The sequence below is a fragment of the Colias croceus genome, chromosome 16 (assembly GCF_905220415.1).
Source record: "Colias croceus chromosome 16, ilColCroc2.1".
Lineage (NCBI taxonomy): Eukaryota > Metazoa > Arthropoda > Insecta > Lepidoptera > Pieridae > Colias > Colias croceus.
This window is the reverse complement of record NC_059552.1, coordinates 2387781-2407736: the sequence shown is the minus strand read 5'-3', so window position 1 is coordinate 2407736 and position 19956 is coordinate 2387781. Positions and strand designations below refer to the sequence as shown.

General features: G+C 34.4%; 1 protein-coding gene across 2 annotated transcripts in view; it reads right to left on the bottom strand.

Moving 5' to 3' along the window:
- Nucleotides 1-19511, bottom strand: part of LOC123698332 (furin-like protease 2) — a 36427-nt gene extending 16916 nt beyond the window's left edge. For both annotated transcript variants that reach the window (XM_045644915.1, XM_045644916.1), the window contains exon 1: nt 19260-19511. In XM_045644915.1, coding sequence (XP_045500871.1) covers nt 19260-19400 — 141 coding nt within the window. In that variant the 5' untranslated portion in view covers nt 19401-19511. The remainder of the gene's footprint in view (nt 1-19259) is intronic.
- Nucleotides 19512-19956: the final 445 nt, after the last annotated feature.

Genomic DNA, 19956 nt, shown 5'->3' with positions numbered 1-19956 from the left:
TCCTGATTCACATCGCAAAAATTGAAACAGTCAGACAAGTTACCGTCTGACACATAAAATTTTCAACTTTTATCATGCAAAGTGGAGTTATACATATTATTTTCAGCTTCGAGCTACAACCAAATGCGTTTCAATGGATTTTCACTTACACCATACGAAACAATAGCCAAATAAATTTAAAAATATCAGTAAACTCAACAAAAATCTATAAATTCGTATCAAATTACCAATCCTCTTGCAAATAATCCTTACAACATAACGAGTCTATCCAAGGCGATAAATATTTGATTTCCATTGTTTTTATTTTTCCCTTCCGCAGATTTGCGAATGGAAACACAGTGGATATTTTTATTGGACTGTAACCAATTCGCATTTAACGCTCGATAGATGCCTATCTTATGTTTTGTCTTCATCTTAACGAAATTATTGTTTGAATGAAAAGCGACTCTTACTTTAATAATGGTTATGGTATGTATTACATAGTGATTTATATAAGTATTTATTTAAAACTAGTGGTCCGCCCCGGCTTCGCCCGTGGTACATATTTCACAATAAAAGGTAGCCTTATGTCCTTTCTCGGGTATCAAAATATCTCCATACCAAATTTCATGCAAATTGGTTCAGTAGTTTAGTCGTGATTGAGTAACAGACAGACAGACAGACAGAGTTACTTTCGCATTTATAATATTAGTATGGATTATACATGTATGTTTATCAGCTATCTGGTTTCCATAACACAAGTGAAAGCTAAGTATGGGATCAGATCGTGCCGTGTGTGAGAATAGTCCCGAAATATTTATTTATTTATTTGTAGCTGAAATGAAATACGTTTTCCAACTTTAAAATATGTGGTATTAAACTCGTGGAAGTGAGTACTTTATTTTTATTATTGCAATCAATGCAATGAAATGTTTAAGTACAAATGTGCTGTTTCAAGTAGCAGTTTAAATAGTGAGCTGTGAGATAATATAATATACCCTTTTGTATGTATCCTATTCCTTAAGACTTTGACCCATTTGAAAAGTACAGACTTAATTCAAACATACACTTAACAAGGATAGTTTACAATAATATTTAATTCATTATGACCTTTTGGGCACTACTACTCGTAGTGTAGGTAGATATCGTAAAATTCATCAACAATTACGAAATTTCAATGATACACAAATGTAATTAAGATAAATGTAACAGTAATCTCTCAGTACAAATAACTTCAAAAATCGATACGCTTAAAGTCCGCAATCTGTTCTTACAAATCTATAGAAACTCAGCAAACACGTTAGAGGAATTAATTCGAGCATTCTCAGTGGAATGTGGTTAGCCACCCGTGTGTGGTCACGGTACGAATTCGCAACTTAACAGCTTTATAATATCTAGTACTGCAATCGCATTTCTATTGAGCTACTTTTTGAATGTTACAATTTAAGGACAAAATAACTGCTTAAATTCAGTTTAAAAAATGGGATATATACGCTGTATTAAGAAGCTTTTATTAACTAGTATGTTAGTAAGATTAAAACTCAACTTTGATCCATTTGAAACAGACATACTTAATTCAAACGTACACTTATTAAGGATAAACCATCCATCGATCATCGATCAGTTAAGTGTACAAAAATATTTATTTTATCAGTTTATCTTTTTATCCTGATTAGAATCGTTGGGATTAAATAATTATTTTCGATTCGTATACTCTTTATATTATAAGAGCAATTGAGACAGTAATTTATTTGACTTGTGTAATTTCAGCTTGAGTCAATTCATTTCATTATTGAACTATATTTATATAAGTATAAAAATAACTGTTAAATCATATTAAGGAAGTCTTATTTTATAACATAGAAATCACGTTTGAAGCTACTAAATGTTTGAACTTGGACGAAAGAAATAAACGGAGATACAAAATCCCTAATGGTTTCGGGTTAAGATTTATCGTTATAAAAATAATGTAGGTAGTTTCTTTTTTATATCCTTCTAGTAGGTACATAACAGATTCTCGTAAATTTGATTTTAAACGGATATTGATACAACATATACTATACAAATATTGAATAGTATGTATGTATCAATACTTTTTTACGCTGTTTTCCAAATCAACACTGCGCAATTTTGAAAGGAGGTCAAACTGTTTAAATGTATTTTTATTAATTCATTATTTTGTATTCTTCAAAGGCGGTCGCTGAATAGGTAAACAGCTCTGATAGAAATTTAATTGTAATGTTGTTTGTCGAGAGTTTCTTTCGGCTTCCTTCGTACATTATTCATGACCATTTTTTCCTTGAAAGTGAAAATATTAAGTGTATAACTATAACTGGAAGCAAGTTAGGTTGAAATTGGATGAAACTTGGTATTTTATCAAATTAAGTACTTTCACAGAGTTTAACTTTTTGAGAGTATATTTTGAAATGGAGATTTTAAAATTCCGCTCGAAGCTTAGCTTTCGGTTAGAATTTTCGTTTTGCTTAGTGCTTTTATTTTTATGATAAGATGACAGTCCTTTTATTTACATAATGGACTTAATGGAATGAGGACGCGTAAATAATTTATGAAAAATAAATATCAAATATGAAAATATAATATGATAAACGGTTACAAAAACAACATTAAACAAGTTATTAATAAATTGGTATAGAAAGTACTACTCATAATGATTCATATGCCACCTACATATTAAACTGTCTGATATGCTCTACATAAGTAATATTTTATGTACTTGAAAGACTTTGAAGTACGCTCAGAGAATAAAATTCAAATTTAATCAAATATTCGTTGCCCGAGCGGTTTCATCATAATATACATAAGACTCTACATAGACAATTTACTGCTGTTATGTAATAGCTACATGGCCCTGATTAAACTTATATAATTTCTATACAATATATCGTTCCAAGATATTTCCATTTTTTGTAGTGGGAGTCGAGCACGCTTCGGCATGAATTGGGCCAGCTCGCACCGGGGAAGGTACCACACCTCCACAGAAGATCGGCGTGAAATAGTGGCATGAAAATGCCACTGTGTTTCGTACGATGAGTGGGGGCACCGGAGGCCCGTATCCCTCTCCTACCTATCCCAATCCTATCCCTATACTTCCCGTGTTAATCCTTTACAATTCCATTATCCTTTCCTCTCCTCACATCCTCCTCTTAAAATAAAAATATATGGCAGCGGATTTAAATTTTAGACTACCCCAGGAGGGTACTAACCTTACTAGTGTTAGAGAATCCCTCCCTGAGAATCAAAACTCAGGCTGCCCTACGTATTCTGGGGAGGGCAAAAGTCCGCTTAAAAAAACATCTAAGCGCAAACGGCGCAAAAAGTCATCCAAACCACCACCAGTGCTGTCAGTGGACTTCTGTAACGTGAGAGGCATACGTTCCAACCTCAATGCCGTCCACTACCACCTTGAGACGGCAAAGCCAGACTTATTATTTCTGACGGAGACTCAAATTTGCCCTCCACCTGACACATCACACCTTCACTACCCAGGATACAAACTGGAGCACACTTTTATCCCTAAAGCTGGTGTGTGTGTTTTTGTAAAGGAGGATATTTGCTATCGTCGCATCAAGAACCTCGTTAATTCCAACCTGTCAACTCTCTGGCTTCGTATAGACTGCGATGACCATCCACGGGTCTATGCGTGCGTGTACAGGTCGCACAGTGGAGATGCTGAAACCGATCGGCTTATGGAGCACCTTCAAATCACAGCCGACGCAGCACTCGAACAGATCCCCTCTGCTGAAATTATCGTCTTAGGCGATTTCAATGCCCACCATACTCAATGGTTGGGGTCACGACTTACTGACCATGCGGGGAGATCTGTTTACGACTTTGCATTGGCTAATGGTCTAAGACAACTGGTGACTTCGATCACGAGGCTGCCTGATGTTGTGGACCATACCCCTTCCATGTTAGACCTCCTGCTCACCTCCCATCCAAATAACTATCAGGTCAATACTGATGACCCTTTAGGCACATCAGACCATTGCCTGGTTCGCAGTGTGGTGCCAATCTTGCGCTCAAGGCGGCCCCGATCTGGTGGCTGCCGGCGCGTTTGGCGCTACAGAGCGGCTGATTGGGATGGAATGCGGGAGTTCTTTTCATCCTATCCCTGGAAGCAAGTTTGTTTTGCACACGATCCTAGTGCTTATGCTGACTCTGTCGCGGATGTGGTTCTGCAGGGAATGGAACTTTTCATACCGAGTTCTGTAGTGCCCATCGGCGGCAAGTCTCAGCCCTGGTACGGTCATCTTTGCAAAGAGGCATTTCGCCAGAAGCAAGATTGTTTCCGTAACTGGGCAGATGCATTTTTAAAACAGGATCCGAATGCCAGTGCTCTTAAAAAACAATATAACTTTGCCTGCAGGCAGTACAAAAGGAAAATGAGCATAGCAAAGTCCGAGTTTATACGCGGTATTGGCAAAAAACTGACACGTTTCCCATCCGGTAGCCGAGCTTTCTGGTCGCTCGCTAAAGCCATCCAAGGAAACTTTTGTCAGCCGACGTTCCCACCCTTGCGCCGGGAAGATGATACCTTAGCCCACTCGCCCAAAGAGAAAGCCGATTTATTAGGCGCTCTCTTTGCGTCCAATTCCACCTTGGACGACGGGGGAAAGGTACCGCCTACTATCTCGCGGTGCCAGTACTTTATGTCCGATGTACGCTTTACTCAACGTGAAGTGCGTAAGGTACTTTTTTCTCTTGACACCCATAAAGCGAGTGGCCCTGATGGTATCCCTGCAATTGTTTTGAGAACGTGCGCTCCAGAATTGGCTCCCGTTTTTGCGCATTTGTTTCAGCACTCTTATGATGTCGGCATTGCTCCAGCTTCGTGGAAAACCGCCGCCGTGCACCCGATCCCTAAGAAAGGCGATCAATCAGACCCCTCTAACTACAGGCCCATTGCTATTACCTCTTTGCTCTCAAAAACCATGGAAAGCATAATCAACCGTCAGCTCTTAAGCTACCTAGAGGAGAACCAGCTGATCAGTGACCATCAGTATGGTTTTCGCCATGGACGTTCGGCTGGTGATCTCTTGGTCTTTCTAACTCACCGATGGGCTGCGGCTATTGAGAGTAAAGGGGAAGCATTAGCCGTTAGTCTTGATGTCGCAAAAGCCTTCGATCGGGTGTGGCACCGGGCTCTACTATCGAAGCTAACATCATATGGACTCCCCGAGAAGTTACGCACATGGATAGCCAGCTTTCTTGCAGCACGAAATATTCGGGTCTTAGTCGACGGATCGTGCTCGGAGCTTATGCCTGTAAACGCTGGCGTCCCTCAAGGCTGTGTTCTTTCACCCACACTATTTCTTCTGCATATCAATGACATGTTACAAATTAGTAACATTCATTGTTATGCAGATGATAGTACTGGTGACGCCTCTTACACTGGCCATGCTAACTTCTCGAGAGAAAATGTCGATGAGTGCAGAAACACTTTGGTGTCCAAGATTGAAACTCTTTTGGAAGAAGTTTCAAAGTGGGGTCGTAAAAACCTCGTAGAGTTTAACCCCACTAAGACACAACTATGTGCATTCACGGCCAAAAAAAAGCCATTTGAATCGGCTCCCCTCTTTATGAACACTCCCCTCAGCGTCAAGTCTAGCATCGCGATTCTTGGCGTCAATATTTCTGACGATGTTCAGTTTCGCGATCATTTGGAAGGCAAAGCTTCTCTAGCTTCAAAAAAACTGGGCGTCCTTTACAGAGCGAAGCAGTATTTCAGGCCTGACCATCTTCTGTTACTATATAAAGCTCAGATACGGCCACACATGGAATACTGCTCACATCTCTGGGCCGGCGCCCCGTTATACCAACTCCTTCCACTTGATCGCGTTCAACGTAGAGCAGTTAGAATGATTGGCGACCCAAGACTTAGCGATCGGCTTGACCCTCTTGCTTTGCGACGAGACATTGCTTCACTGTGTGTCTTTTATCGCATATACCATGGGGAGTGTTCAGAGGAGTTACTCGAGTTCATACCAGCAGCGGAATTTCACCACCGCTCCGCCCGTCACAAAGCAAACTTCCATCCACACCATTTGGACCGCTGGCGAACGAGTACCGTACGCTTCTCGCGACACTTTTTACCCCGCACTACCATCTTGTGGAACAGTCTACCCCCTTCTGTATTCCCGCACGTGTATGACTTAAATACCTTTAAAAAGAGAGCCTACATCCATCTTCGACAGCCGGTAACAGCCTCACAAGGGTAACTTTGTCAGTGCTCATGGGCGGTGGTGTCACTTCATTAGGTGATCCACCTGCTCAGTTACCTGCTCTTACATTAAAAAAAAAAAAAAAAAAAAAAAAAAAGAACTATACATAATTATTTTCTCTATCTCTATTATAAGTATATTATGCTATAAATCTGAATGTTACTCTATATGTCTGTCTGGCTGTCTCTTCTTCACGCCTAAACCGGTGAACCGATTACGATAAAATTTGAAAAAAAAAATTACTTAATTTGTAATCTGAGAAATGACATAGAATCAGGTTTTATTCTTGAAATTCCACGTGAACGGAAAATGTGCTGGTTTTTCCTTTCACTACAGGAGCGAAGCCACGGGCGAAAAGCAAGTAAGGTAATAAAGCTTAATTAGTATATTGAAGTCAATTAAATTTCCATGTGCTGATTGGGGATAAAATTAATATTCAACAAGAATATGACAACGGTACAGTGAACAATAGGTACGATTAATTAAAATTCACGACTCAATGGTAGGTGCTTTTCTTAGTTCATTCAATAATACCTACGAAATATTATAAGAGAAATCGACTAATTTGGAGCAAGGCTTCAGTGATGTATGATAAAAATCGTTTTTATTTATTTAATGTACTGATAAAATTGAAATTACATATTTAAACGATAATTGAAACATTGTTTATAGATAGTTTTTTTTTTATGTTTACCTAAGCTCGCAAACGAGCTTGCGCGTCACCGGACAAAAGCGATGATTGGCGCGGCCCATGAACATCCACAGTCTCTGCCCCCCTAGCCAAACAGAAAGCCACTTGGCTAGGGGGGCTGGAGTTATGAAAGTAATATACTAAGTAATGTTGATATCTCTTAAACAGAAATTTCTACATATTTGCAAGTCTATTTTCTACCGCTTCGTGTTATACTTAAAACAATAAAAAACTTGAATTTATTCTCACAGAGTATCGAAAATAACTAAATTATTCAGTTTACTCTAATTTTAAAGTATATTAATTACTTTAAAATATGTTATAAGATAATATGTACCTACTCTAATATCTACTTACTATATCAATATGAATCAATCTAAATTAACAAAAAGTTCCTATTCCTCTCATCCGTTAAGTGCTTAATTGAAATTTCCTGAAAACACTCGTATAATATTTTTCGTGAAAGAACAAAATCAGTTTTCATGGAAATTTTAAATAACAGATATCTAGGACCGACCATTTGTGTTTCACATTTAGTAAAATCGGCTTTTCCCGACATAGTTCTTGTTATGGGAATGTTTTTGTTATACCTTTTGTAAATTAAAAGCAATTTTTGGAACAATAAATTGTTTACATTAAAAAAGGTAATCAAAATAAAATAAGAGATTCGTACATTTCTGAAAAACAGTGCCGTATAACGGTATAACATTTTATTTTAATGCATTACAATTTTGTCGACTTATACAATAAAGTATAAGCTTTCAAATAAAACCACTGACTATTGCTTTTCGTACAGCGAAACAGGTCTAATAAAGGCGTCATTAAACTTCATACAATCAGTAATAGACTCACAAAAAATGAATAATAACCGCCGTTCCATAGTCTAGATTTTACCATAAAACCAAAAAGTTTATAATATAAATGCTAACAGCATTTATATTTAAGCCTTTGAAAGAGAAAACTGTAGTGATGCAGCAATCATATTTGAATTAACTAAATCACGAATTTATTTGAGACTTGTAAAAAATCCCCTTTATATTTCAGTGCAGACCTATTTCCAAGAAACATCATTAAAACATCGTCACATAAACAAAAATTTTAATTGCAAGAGACTAACATCGGAAAAACGAAGTCTATTAAAAAAAACTGTGCGCCGCCGTGGCCGTAGAGGTTTTGACGTCTATTTCTTAAGGCTATATAAATGCGTCGAGGGGCCTTCACTCGGTCTCTTTACCCTTAAGCTTTCTTGAAGAAAGTTCCAGTAGCATTTATGGTAAAAATATACGATAGGAAATACAACAACGTAATTACAAGCTCGGTTTTATAACTGCAATTGTAATAAAACAATGTACTGCATGAATGACTGCATGCTACGCTCGTATACTACTTTTATTTTCTCCTTGATCTATTACATAAGCTTCTACAATGCAACGTTGATAAATATAACTTAAATAAAAATATAATGTGGTACTCTATAGGTAATAATTATATTTATCATGTACTTTAAATTAAATGAATTTTAAATGTTATTTAATATATAAAATACTAGAGGTCCGCCCCGGCTTCGCCCGTGGTACATATTTCGCAATAAAAGGTAGCCTATGTCCTTTCTCGGGTATCAAAATATCTCCATACCAAATTTCATGCAAATTGGTTCAGTAGTTTAGGCGTGATTGAGTAACAGACAGACAGACAGACAGAGTTACTTTCGCATTTATAATATTAGTATGGATGAGAGTAAAATGTTATAAAATATACAGTGGCTTATACGGTATTACCATAAACCAAATATAAGCAATAAAAATAATAGTTTAAATCAAATTTTACTTTCTGAGAACCGAAATAAAGACGAATAAATGCTTAAAAATTATGGAACTCATATAATATTTTCGAGAGAACAAAATACAATTTCATTAAACCAACCGAAAAGCTAATATTTTATATTGCATCTTGTAAAAAGGATTAATTTTTATAATTTCGTTAGAGAGAATTATGTGGCTTCGGCACATAGCGTGCAGACGAAACCCTTTCATTTCGCTGGATATAAGGATCGAGTGAATGTACTCGTACTTCTTCCCTTTAATAAGATTATTTCGATGTACTTATTACACGACTTACATTTTATTACTTTTTATTTCTAATTAGTTATAGAGGTGGCGCAATGATATTATGTTCCATCTTTACTCTAGGTATATACTTCTCTAATGTTTTTAAGAAAAATACAATAGCTGATTATAAATTCATAAAACAATATAGCGTAAGCTTAGATTATTTTATATAAAATCATACTACAAGTGCAATTAATAATAATTTATACCTAATACTTAATAATTTAAATTTTAAATCAACACAATAAACCTACGATCAAACTCTACTGGTTTTAGTTTGGTATTGAGAATAAACAAATCATGTATTATTATCACGCAAAAATCCCGGCTAGAACTGAATATTTTCATATGGAACTCAATAGAAATTGTTGACCCATAAATTGAACTCCGACCCTCAAGCGTTACACTTCATTTATTCACCTAGATTTTTTATAACATTCATTGTTATACCGTACAAAAACTAGATATAGGTTAGAAATATTTCATATTGTATACTAAGCTCATCAGCTTGCGGCTTTTCTCGCGTGTTTTTGAACCAGGTCTTTACAATTATGGCTATGGTCTACTAAAGTCACCTTTTCAAATATTTTGAGGAACCAGACAGACATTTAAGCATACACACTTAAACATTTAGTACGAACTAGGAGGTTTAAATGGCACGTCATTGTTATCTATACTATAAAGAGTTTGTTTGTTTGAACGCGCTAATCTCAGGAATTACTGGTCCAATTTGATCTTTCGGTGTTAGATAGCTCATTTATCGATTAAGATTATAGGCTATATATCATCACCCTTAGACCAACGGGAGCAGAGCAATGCGGGTGAATCCGCGGGACACGGCTTGTTATATTATACAATTTCTCAAAGATTACATAAACAAAATTTTAAATTGCACTATGTTAGATATGAATCAACCCAATACTACTGCAGTCAATTATTAAAAGAAGATGTATCAACAAAACCGTGACATAAAGCATGTATAAATCACCCATAACTGTATTGCAGTGCACTGTAAGTTATCACTGTCGAGTCTGAGCGACAACACGTTACGTAATATGTATATTGTATCTTGCACTCTCGTGCGATTCACAATTCAACACTCAATTCTTTACTTTTTATATGTACCAACTTGCTGTTATTGAAGACTAGAACAGAATCAATGTCTATGCTTATCCATACTTATATTATAAATGCGAAAGTTTGTGAGGATGGATATATTATGTGTATACTGTATATGTATGTTTGTTACTCTTTCACGCAAATACTATTGAACAAATTACAATGAAATTTAGCACACATATAGAAGGTAACTTGGATTAACACATATAATAGGTTTTATTCGGGAAATCCCACGGGAACGGGAACTATGCGAGTTTTTCTTTGAAAGCTAGTAGATAATAATTATGAAAGCCTTTTTTTCTGTTATGCTTTGGTAAACCACACCGATGCTTATTAATTTTGTGTATATCAAAGGTTTTAAATTACTAAAAAAATTATATTTTAATATCATTATAATATAATCTTTCCCTTAATGATAAACCTTTAAATTGAAATATGCGCACTTTCATCAAATAATGAAACTCATTAAGCAATGTTTAAATCTTTGTTATTTTCCCTGTAATAATATGCTATTTCGCTAATTAATGCCGCTTAATCGGATTAATTATGTACATTTTTTGTCATTGTGAATAAATTTTAATATTTATTTTGTGCATCGTGAAAGGAAGAAATTACAATGTATTTTATAGCACAAAGTGATTGTGTAAACTTTTATTCGTAGCTATACATTAATGATTGGATTTCCACCTGCGACTTCGCCTGTATTTTTAAAGAAAAATCTCCGGGATAGTCTTATTCCGGGTTATTCAGGTACCTAAATACCAAATTTAATTGTAATCGATTCTGTAGTATTTGCATAAAAGAGTAACAAACATCCTTCCATCCATTCATCCACGCAAACTTTCACGTTTATAATATTTGTAGGATTAAGTGGTTCAAAAAAATTTATCTACGCGTTATATTAAATATTGTTACATTCAAAGAAAAGATAATAACTTTCACAAAAACTTGTATTTCAATTGTAATAAATATTTAATACATTTCAGATGATGTTCCATAAATAAAGTTAGGATTTATACAGATTCTCGATTTAATGAGCTACGTTTTCCCTTTGAAGTGTAATAGAATTTTGGCCTTGAGAGATGTCTTGGAAATTGCGATGATAAGTCAAACGTCTCTACAATTATAGTAGATTTTTTATACAACTAGCGGTCCGCCCCGGCTTCGCCCGTGGTACATATTTACGTTTTCTCTACATAAGAACCATCCTCGTATTTCAAGGAATATAATAAAAAAATATTTATCGAAATCGGTTCAGCCGTTCACACGTGTTGCCGTGGCAACACGAAACGGGTTTCATTTTTATATATTATTACTAGCTGCTCCGCGCGGTTTCACCCCCGTGGCTCCACCCCTGTTGGTCGTAGCGTGGTGATATATAGCCTATAACCTTCCTCGATAAATGGGCTATCTAACACCGAAAGAATTTTTCAAATCGAACCAGTAGTTCCCGAGATTAGCGCGTTCAAACAAACAAACAAACAAACTCTTCAGCTTTATAATATTAGTACAGATATAGAAGATATAACAATCACAAAATCAGATGTTATATTATTTTTCCTGGAAGTGAGTAGTATATTAGTCTTTCAACGCTGTTAAAGTTTATTCAGTAATAACAAACATACGTATCGAAGAAGGTTTACCAACTAAATAAATAAAAATAGATAATATTATTTTATATTATTATAAGAACCGTTCAAAACGAGCAATCGCTTTCTTTGTCAACAATTGATTTGTCCATCGGCTTACTTACCAAGTGGTATTAAGGACCCTTCGTTATATTTTTATAAGGACCGCTCCTTGTTAGTTGGAGCCATTAATATTATATATCAAATAACCAACTTTATATTTTGTATTTACTTGGTAGAAGATATTATTTTATTTCTTTAAAACTTTACGATGGAATCGGAGTTTTTAATGTGATACACAAAAATCGAGTTAAAAATAAAATTCAAGAATTTTTCTTTTCAATATTTTGTTGTCAGTTCGTCTTCTTGTGTACGTATTAAAAATCTTTCTATAACATTAAAAAAATAAATGATGAACTGTACATTATACATAGCACCAAAAGGCGAGTCATAATAAAGTTTAGTTTTTATATGAAAAATATTAGTTACTATATCCGAAGGCAATTGTGTCAGTTACGATGCCAGACTTTAGATTTAATTACAGACTCTTTATTGAACTGTAAATCATCTTCTACATCCTTGACCAAAAGTGTGGACTTCGATTTAATTATTAAAATACTAGGAATCAAATTTCAAAGGGCAAGATACCTTTGTAGGCACTCTTTTTTTTTTTTTTTTTTTTTTATACAAGAGGAGGCAACAGAGCAGACGCGTCACCTGATGTTAAGTGCACTGCGTCGCCCATAGGCACCAGCAATGCCGGGGACATTATTAGTGCGTTGCCGGCCTTTAAGGTAGGAGTACGCTCTTTTCTTGAAGGTCCCTAAGTCGTAACCGTTTGGAAACACCGCATGAGGAAGTTCGTTCCATAAACTCGTTGTGCGCGGAAAGAAGCTTCTTTTGAAGCGCGCAGTCGTCGATCGCCAGGAGTCAAGGTGGTGTGGGTGATATTTTAGTTTGTGGCGTGCGGTACGATGATGGAACTCAGCGGCAGGTATTGTTCCAAACAGCTCCTCAGAGCACTCCCCATTGTAGATGCGATAGAAAACACACAGTGAAGCGACGTCTCTTCGCAGCGCCAAAGTATCAAGCCGATCGGTAAGACTTGGCTCGTTAACGAGTCGTACTGCTCTCCTTTGAATACGGTCAAATGGAAGGAGGTGTTGTTGGGGTGCCCCGGCCCAGATGTGGGAGCAGTATTCCATGTGCGGCCTAACTTGCGCCTTATAAAGCATAAGGCGGTGGTGCGACGTGAAATACTGCCCCGCTCGACAGAGGACACCAAGTTTCTGTGAAGCCAATTTGGCTTTTCCTTCCAGATGACAGGAGAACTGTACGCTACTCGAGATTTCGAGACCAAGAAAACACTCAATCACTCAATCTGTCCATCTCATTTACTTTTCATGGAAATCAGAGAACATAGCATTCTTGATTTGTTATAATTAAATAACGAATTTATATTAATATTTTTCGGAACTGCTTGCTCCTTTTGGTAGCAGTATGATGCTAGGTGGAATATAGGCTATATTATGATCATAGCTCCTAGCCGTATTGCACAAAAACTTAAAACATCCGAACTAATAGTTTCTGAGATAAGCACGTTCAACCAAACAAACTCTATTTCAACGTTATAATATTAATTGTGCTCTTATGTACAAAAACACACGTAAACGTTATTTATTTAAGGTACCTAGAGCTTTCAAAATTAGTCATAAAACAATTATATTTAGGGCCGATTTTTCAATGCCCAGATAAACAGTCTAATAACTACCCCTCGAATAGATTTATTCAATTGCTTATCTAACTCATAGCGGCTCGCCTATTTTTCAATCGTGATTTATTTGATGAATAACTATCTGACCAAATATTTCCATATTGGCAGCTCTGCTCTCGGAGTGGCGAAACAAACATATTAAATTAGTCAGGTTAGAGCGGGAAAGAGTCAACTCTTGCAAGTTGTCAACAACCGTCATTATGACTCACGTCAGGAGTGCATTTTAAGTTTTTCTTGTGCTCTATGATTGTTGATTGTTGTTTTGATTCTAGTAAAGAGTTTTGATTAAATTTGTGTTTAAATTTATATATTTTACGATGGAAACGACATAAAGGCAGCGTTCGGCAAATTTTCAATGGCATGGTCATCTATCAAATCAATCTATCTACCAAAAACATCAATTTCAATATGATTTTAATTGATAATAATTATATAGAAAGAGGCTTAATTGTTAATAATTCTATTCTCTATGTTATTACATACGAAAATATCCCAAATTTGATGCGTCAGTTGTCAAATCAAACGCCTATTCGTCGAATAGCGCGCTATCTGGCCGTTGGAGCGGCAAATAGATTTATTCCTCAAATAACGTAGTTATTAGATAGATAAGTCCTATCCGTCTATTGAAAAATTGAATATTTTGTTAACTGAAGAATAAAGTCTATCTAGCTGTTTATCTGGGCATTGAAAAATCGGCCCTTAGAGTTATAATTAAAACTAAACCTTACTAACCCATTTAAAATATCCCTTATTATAGTCATACAATAAAATATTCAAATTTTACTTCAGAACTACATAATATGCCGAGTTTATAATTGAATAAAACTAAACTAACAAGACATTGATAGAATTAAGAGCAAATTAATTCCCATCGTATAGAAATGGGAGGGCAAGTTAATCTTAAGTTTAAATTAAGTTAACTGTAGACCACATCGATCGCCCCGGGAGGTAATTACTGAGCCTCGCAAAATATAACAACGGCAGACACTTTATCATTGGCTTTAAATTTAATTTTACATTCTAATATTATTATACTGAAAGGATTTTTGATAAGTTTCTAAATAAATTACCAGGTAAATGCTTTATTTCCAAATTAAAATGCATCATATAGAAAAATAATAATAATAAATAAATAATAAAAAAGCCTTTTATTTCCTTAACAGTAATATAATAGTACATAGTTTAATTTCTTTACATTATATATTATTAATAAATTTTTGTTAAATTGCTTACATATCTAATTATTATTCTTTATTAAGGACCTCTTAAGAGTAAAGGCCTCCTCCTGTTTTTTCCATTCTAGACTGTCATTTGCTTTTTCCATCCAGTTTTCTCCAGCTAGTTTCGACATTTCGTCTAGCCATCTCTCTGCCGGTCTGCCACGGTTTCTCTTACCACTGGGTCCCTTCCATACCGTTACTCTTTTTGCCCACCTGTCGGCATTCATTCGAGCGATATGTCCAGCCCACTTCCATTTCAGTTTTTTGCATTGTTCCAGAGCATCAATCACATTTGTTGTTTTTCTTATATCTGTGTTTCTTTTTTTATGTTTTATTTTTAAATTTAGGATACTCCGTTCCATGGCTCTTTGGGTTGTCTGAATCTTTTCAGTGGTTTTTTTGTTATATAGAAAAATAGCGAATAATAAATAAGAGAAGAATACATTTATATGATAACAAATAAAATTGAAATGCAACTGATGATCTAGAATCTAGATGTTACTGATACGCGTAATACAATATTCCTCGAGAAAAGTATGTAGCAATCATGTATACAATATTATATACGTGAACATTATTCTAAAAGAATGCGAATGTATTCTAACGCTTTAATGTGATTATCCCTTTTGTATACTACAAAGAGAACACAATACTCTTACTCGTCTGAGTTATTAAAATAGATGTTTATAATTTCTTTACATGTTCTATACCCTATGATTTTTCATGTACCCATTTATGAATTTCATGTACCTATAACTTCGGTCATTTACAAAAAATCTCAAGATATAAGTTCTTTACTTTCATAAATTCTAGTTGATAATACTTGGACATAATGTGTTTATACATAAAAATCAAAATAAATAAAAAATAAAAATCATTTATTTGGAAACAATACATAAATACAAAACAAATTAGACACGACGATCGCCTCAACTAGGAACATTCCTGTGCTAGAGACGATGTAACAAGCATTGAAATTTTATTACCTAAAGCTTTATTCATTCGTAAACAATAAATAACAAGCTATTATATAACAAAAAGCTACTCAAAGTAATAGCATTACTTCGACCTAAATACTCTTCCAGAATCTCTAAAAACTAAAAGTTGTAGGAGTGAACAACTTACTTATAGTTCAGTGTCGCAGCCGACTCACAAATAGACGAGTCAACGAACTTTTCGTACTGTTTCACAAAATTGAATTTCAACACAATTTTATATTTCAAGTAGCCTCTCCGAGATTTTTGTTCCTTTCAACTGTTTAACTTTTGAATTGAGGAAAGAGTAAAATTACTACCTGAGTTTCAGTGGAGCTCTAGTAGCTCAACATTTAGATAAGAAACATTACAATATGCGGTATAATCTTGTATTGTTGTTAATATTTGATTATTAATAATAATAGTAATCGTGAATATATTATGATCTTAATTTATATTTATTAGAATAGAACTTTTACGTAACATTTCAGTCAATATTTCATACATTACCTGTTTAAGGATTTTCCTTAGAAAAAAAAATTTGATCTATGAGGTAATTCAAATACTTAATTTTTATAAGCTAGAATCCCGACTTCTCATAACTTATTTTAAATATTCGAACATAAAGGTATATGATATTTCTCCATAACTATATTTAAATTAAATTTATACAACGAATGACGTCAATGTAATAATAACTTATTAAATATGCGTTTAGAAAAAAATTTAACGGGTTTTTAACTCGATTTATTCATTATATTATTATCCCGATGTTTCGCACACTTTGCAGCGACTCCCCGTGACCATCTATTATAAAGGCGAAAGTTTGTATGGATGTATGGATGTATTAATGTTTGTTACTCTTTCACGTAAAAACTACTGAACGGATTACAATGAAATTTAGCACACATATAGAAGGTAACTTGGATTAACACATAGGATAGTTTTTATCCCGGAAATCCCACGGGAACGGGAACTATGCGGGTTTTCCTTTGCAAACGCGGGCGAAGCCGCGGGCGGAAATCTAGTAATGAATAAATTGCATTTAAGATCCGTTAATATCTTTAATTTCTTAATGTATAATATTCGCGTAAAATCAAACATTAGAAAGTACTAAAATGCGTTCCTTACAACAGCCAGACTTATAGATCTGTTGATATATTTTCACAGTTCCAGATAAAACAGACTAGTTAGAGCACTAAGACATTTATCCATCTAAAATATTCAACTCCCAGGGGAAAGGGAGGTGTAGCAGAAGTACGAAATAAACCCAAACGTCTGAAAATCGCTTCAAACCATAAACTTTCCTGAATCCGGTAGTAAGTTACCAATAATTTATTCCTGGAATACAGTCTATTGATCCAACACTGCAACCATTTTATTTTAAAGTTCATGAATAATATAGAAACTATTTAGCTAAATAAATGTGTTTATAATGTTCTTATTTTAGTAAATAAATAAATTACCCTGAAATTTTTCGCTAAAGAAAAAGTCTTACTAAGGCTATTTTTGTTAAATACATAAATAGCTTAATTTTTCAATTTTATTACTAACTGACTAGACCAACATTGATCTTTTAAAGCATACTTATCACTTAGAGGTATAAATAATAGATAACAACATAATCCACCTCGAATATATACACAGTGAATTTTATAAAAATAGGGTCAAGCCATTTGAGAGGACTTCAAAAACAATTACTGTGACACAAAATTATTTCATTTATGTACAATGATAAATTGATAGATTTCTTTCGAACCGCGGCTTTTCCCGCGTAATCAAAGGAAATTCCCAAAGGAGTGAAAACTCCCAACGCAGTAAAAATCAGCCCTTATCACTATGTAGCCTCGAAACTATCTCAAGACACGAAAATAATATTATCGTAAATTGCTCCATTGCGACATGAAAGTGAGACAAACAAACAAACTATTATTAGTTAGGATGTTGTAATTTCAATAAGAGATATTGTAAGAGCACGTGAGTAAATACAAACATGCTCGAGTAATAATCCCGAAAATATAAGTAAATTACCATAGAAATCGTATCTTTAATACCGACACAATTTATATTTTCTGATAACTGTAAATAGTAATAATTTACCTTACTACATATTATTTCGGTATTTGTTTTATTGTGTTTGTAATTTCAATGTATATTTTCTTATATTGCAAATTGTATACAGTAAATATCAGATTTACAAATAGAATTCTTCTACAGTAGGCATTTATTTACAGATAAAGCAATATGACACGGACTAGTGATCGAAAATGGACAAAATATATTCAAATTATTTACAAGTGAGAATCCAATAAATAATGTAAAATCGAATTCTTTACTCGGAACAAAGCTGAATTAAATTCAACAATCCACAAAGTTTTGACGAATATCGGATTGAATTTGAAATGTTTAGCTCGGTGCGGTCCGAAAACCCGGATTATAAACTAGGACGTGTCTATCAAAGAATAACTCAACTATACAGTAATAAAAGGATTACATTCATACTTTACTGATAAATAATTATTGTTATTAATAAATACACTTGAATTTTAAAACAAACTATATTTTCAAACGCAAAATATATTTTTGCGATAGAGCACTTAAAATTGATAAGATAAATATGTCAATAATTACATACGTTAGTTAATCTTCGATACTAATATTATAAAGCTGAAGAGTTTGTTTGTTTCTTTGAACGCACTAATCTCAGGAAGTACTGGTCCAATTTGAAAAATTATTTCGGTGTTAGATAGCCCATTTATCGAGGAAGGCTATAGGCTAGGTATATATCATCACGCTAAGACCAACAGGAGCGGAGCAATGCAGGTGAAACCGCGGGGCACAGCCAGTTTACTTATAAAGTGGCATTAATACACTTGAAATCTTTAAACTTAAACTATATTTACTAACGCAAAATATATTTTTGCGATAGAGCACTTAAAATTGATAAATATGTCAATAATTACATTCGTTAATAATGAAATATAATCAAAATAAAACAATATAAAATATGAAGTAAAAGCCTCGTTTAGTAATGAATATGAATATAATGATATTCACTCATTATATTCATATTCCCGCGTTTAAAATATATTCATCTTAGAATGAGCTTTGGATCGCTCGAGTAATGTAATGAAAGAATTAAGCCAAGAAAAAACCTATACGTAATAAAAATTTTATATGCGAATGAACTTGAGGCTTTCATTTAATATAAATCAGTTTTCTAGAAATTCTTTTTTTATTGCTAAAAGCTGGTTTTTTGAGTTAAGCGCAGATGATAAAACAAAATTAGACGACATTTAGTAGTTGTAGTTATTAGTAATTGTTGAATGGAAATCGTATTATTACAATTTAGAAATATGCATTCAACAAAAATGCATATTTTTGATTTTGTAGAGTCAACCGTGAACGTAAAATATATGAAACAACTAGGGAAAAAAATGTAAAAAAATATGCAAAAAATATCTCATTTCATTAATCTGCAAAATTCGTGATAGTGAAAAAGTTTTTCATGAGTGAAACTTTACCTGTCCATGATTAATAAAACCATGTCTGTGTGCGAGTTCGTTCGCATTTCCACTGGGCACATTCAGTGCGAACTGACCGTGGTACAACGGCTCACACAAGTTCAGCACTGCTAACAGCACGACCACGAGAAACGGTGGCATAACGCAGGTCGCGCATTGCACGCTACCGCTTCCGAACTTTCATTATAACGCTTACGTAATTTTATAGCACTCGCGATCTCGTGATACCGCGCACGTGTTGTCTGAACGGTGTTCCTCCGTCGACTGAAACCGCGTGACTGACCATCTACCCTCCGTGTTATTCGCGCATGCGTCGAACTTGGCGCTCTTTCTTCATCTTCTATCGTAATGTATTGTGTGCATAGCATCAATTGACAGGAATTCGTAATTGGATTAACGAAGCTATTGAGTTATGCGGAACTCTTTAGAATTTCACGTGAAAAACGCAAAAATATTTCTCTTTTGAAACAACTTTTACTGTTACTCTGAATTCATCTGACCTTAATATTTCTAATAATGTTAATATTTATCTTTAATTTATTGGAATAATTGTATTCTTTTATTTTAATTATTTCATTCTCTTTTTCCCGTATCATAACATTCACTTTGCGATTTGCAATCGAAACTTTCATTCACCTAGCGCCACCTAGTAGTAGTTTCGTTAAAATCGTCCTGAAAATGTTATTTACATTGCAAA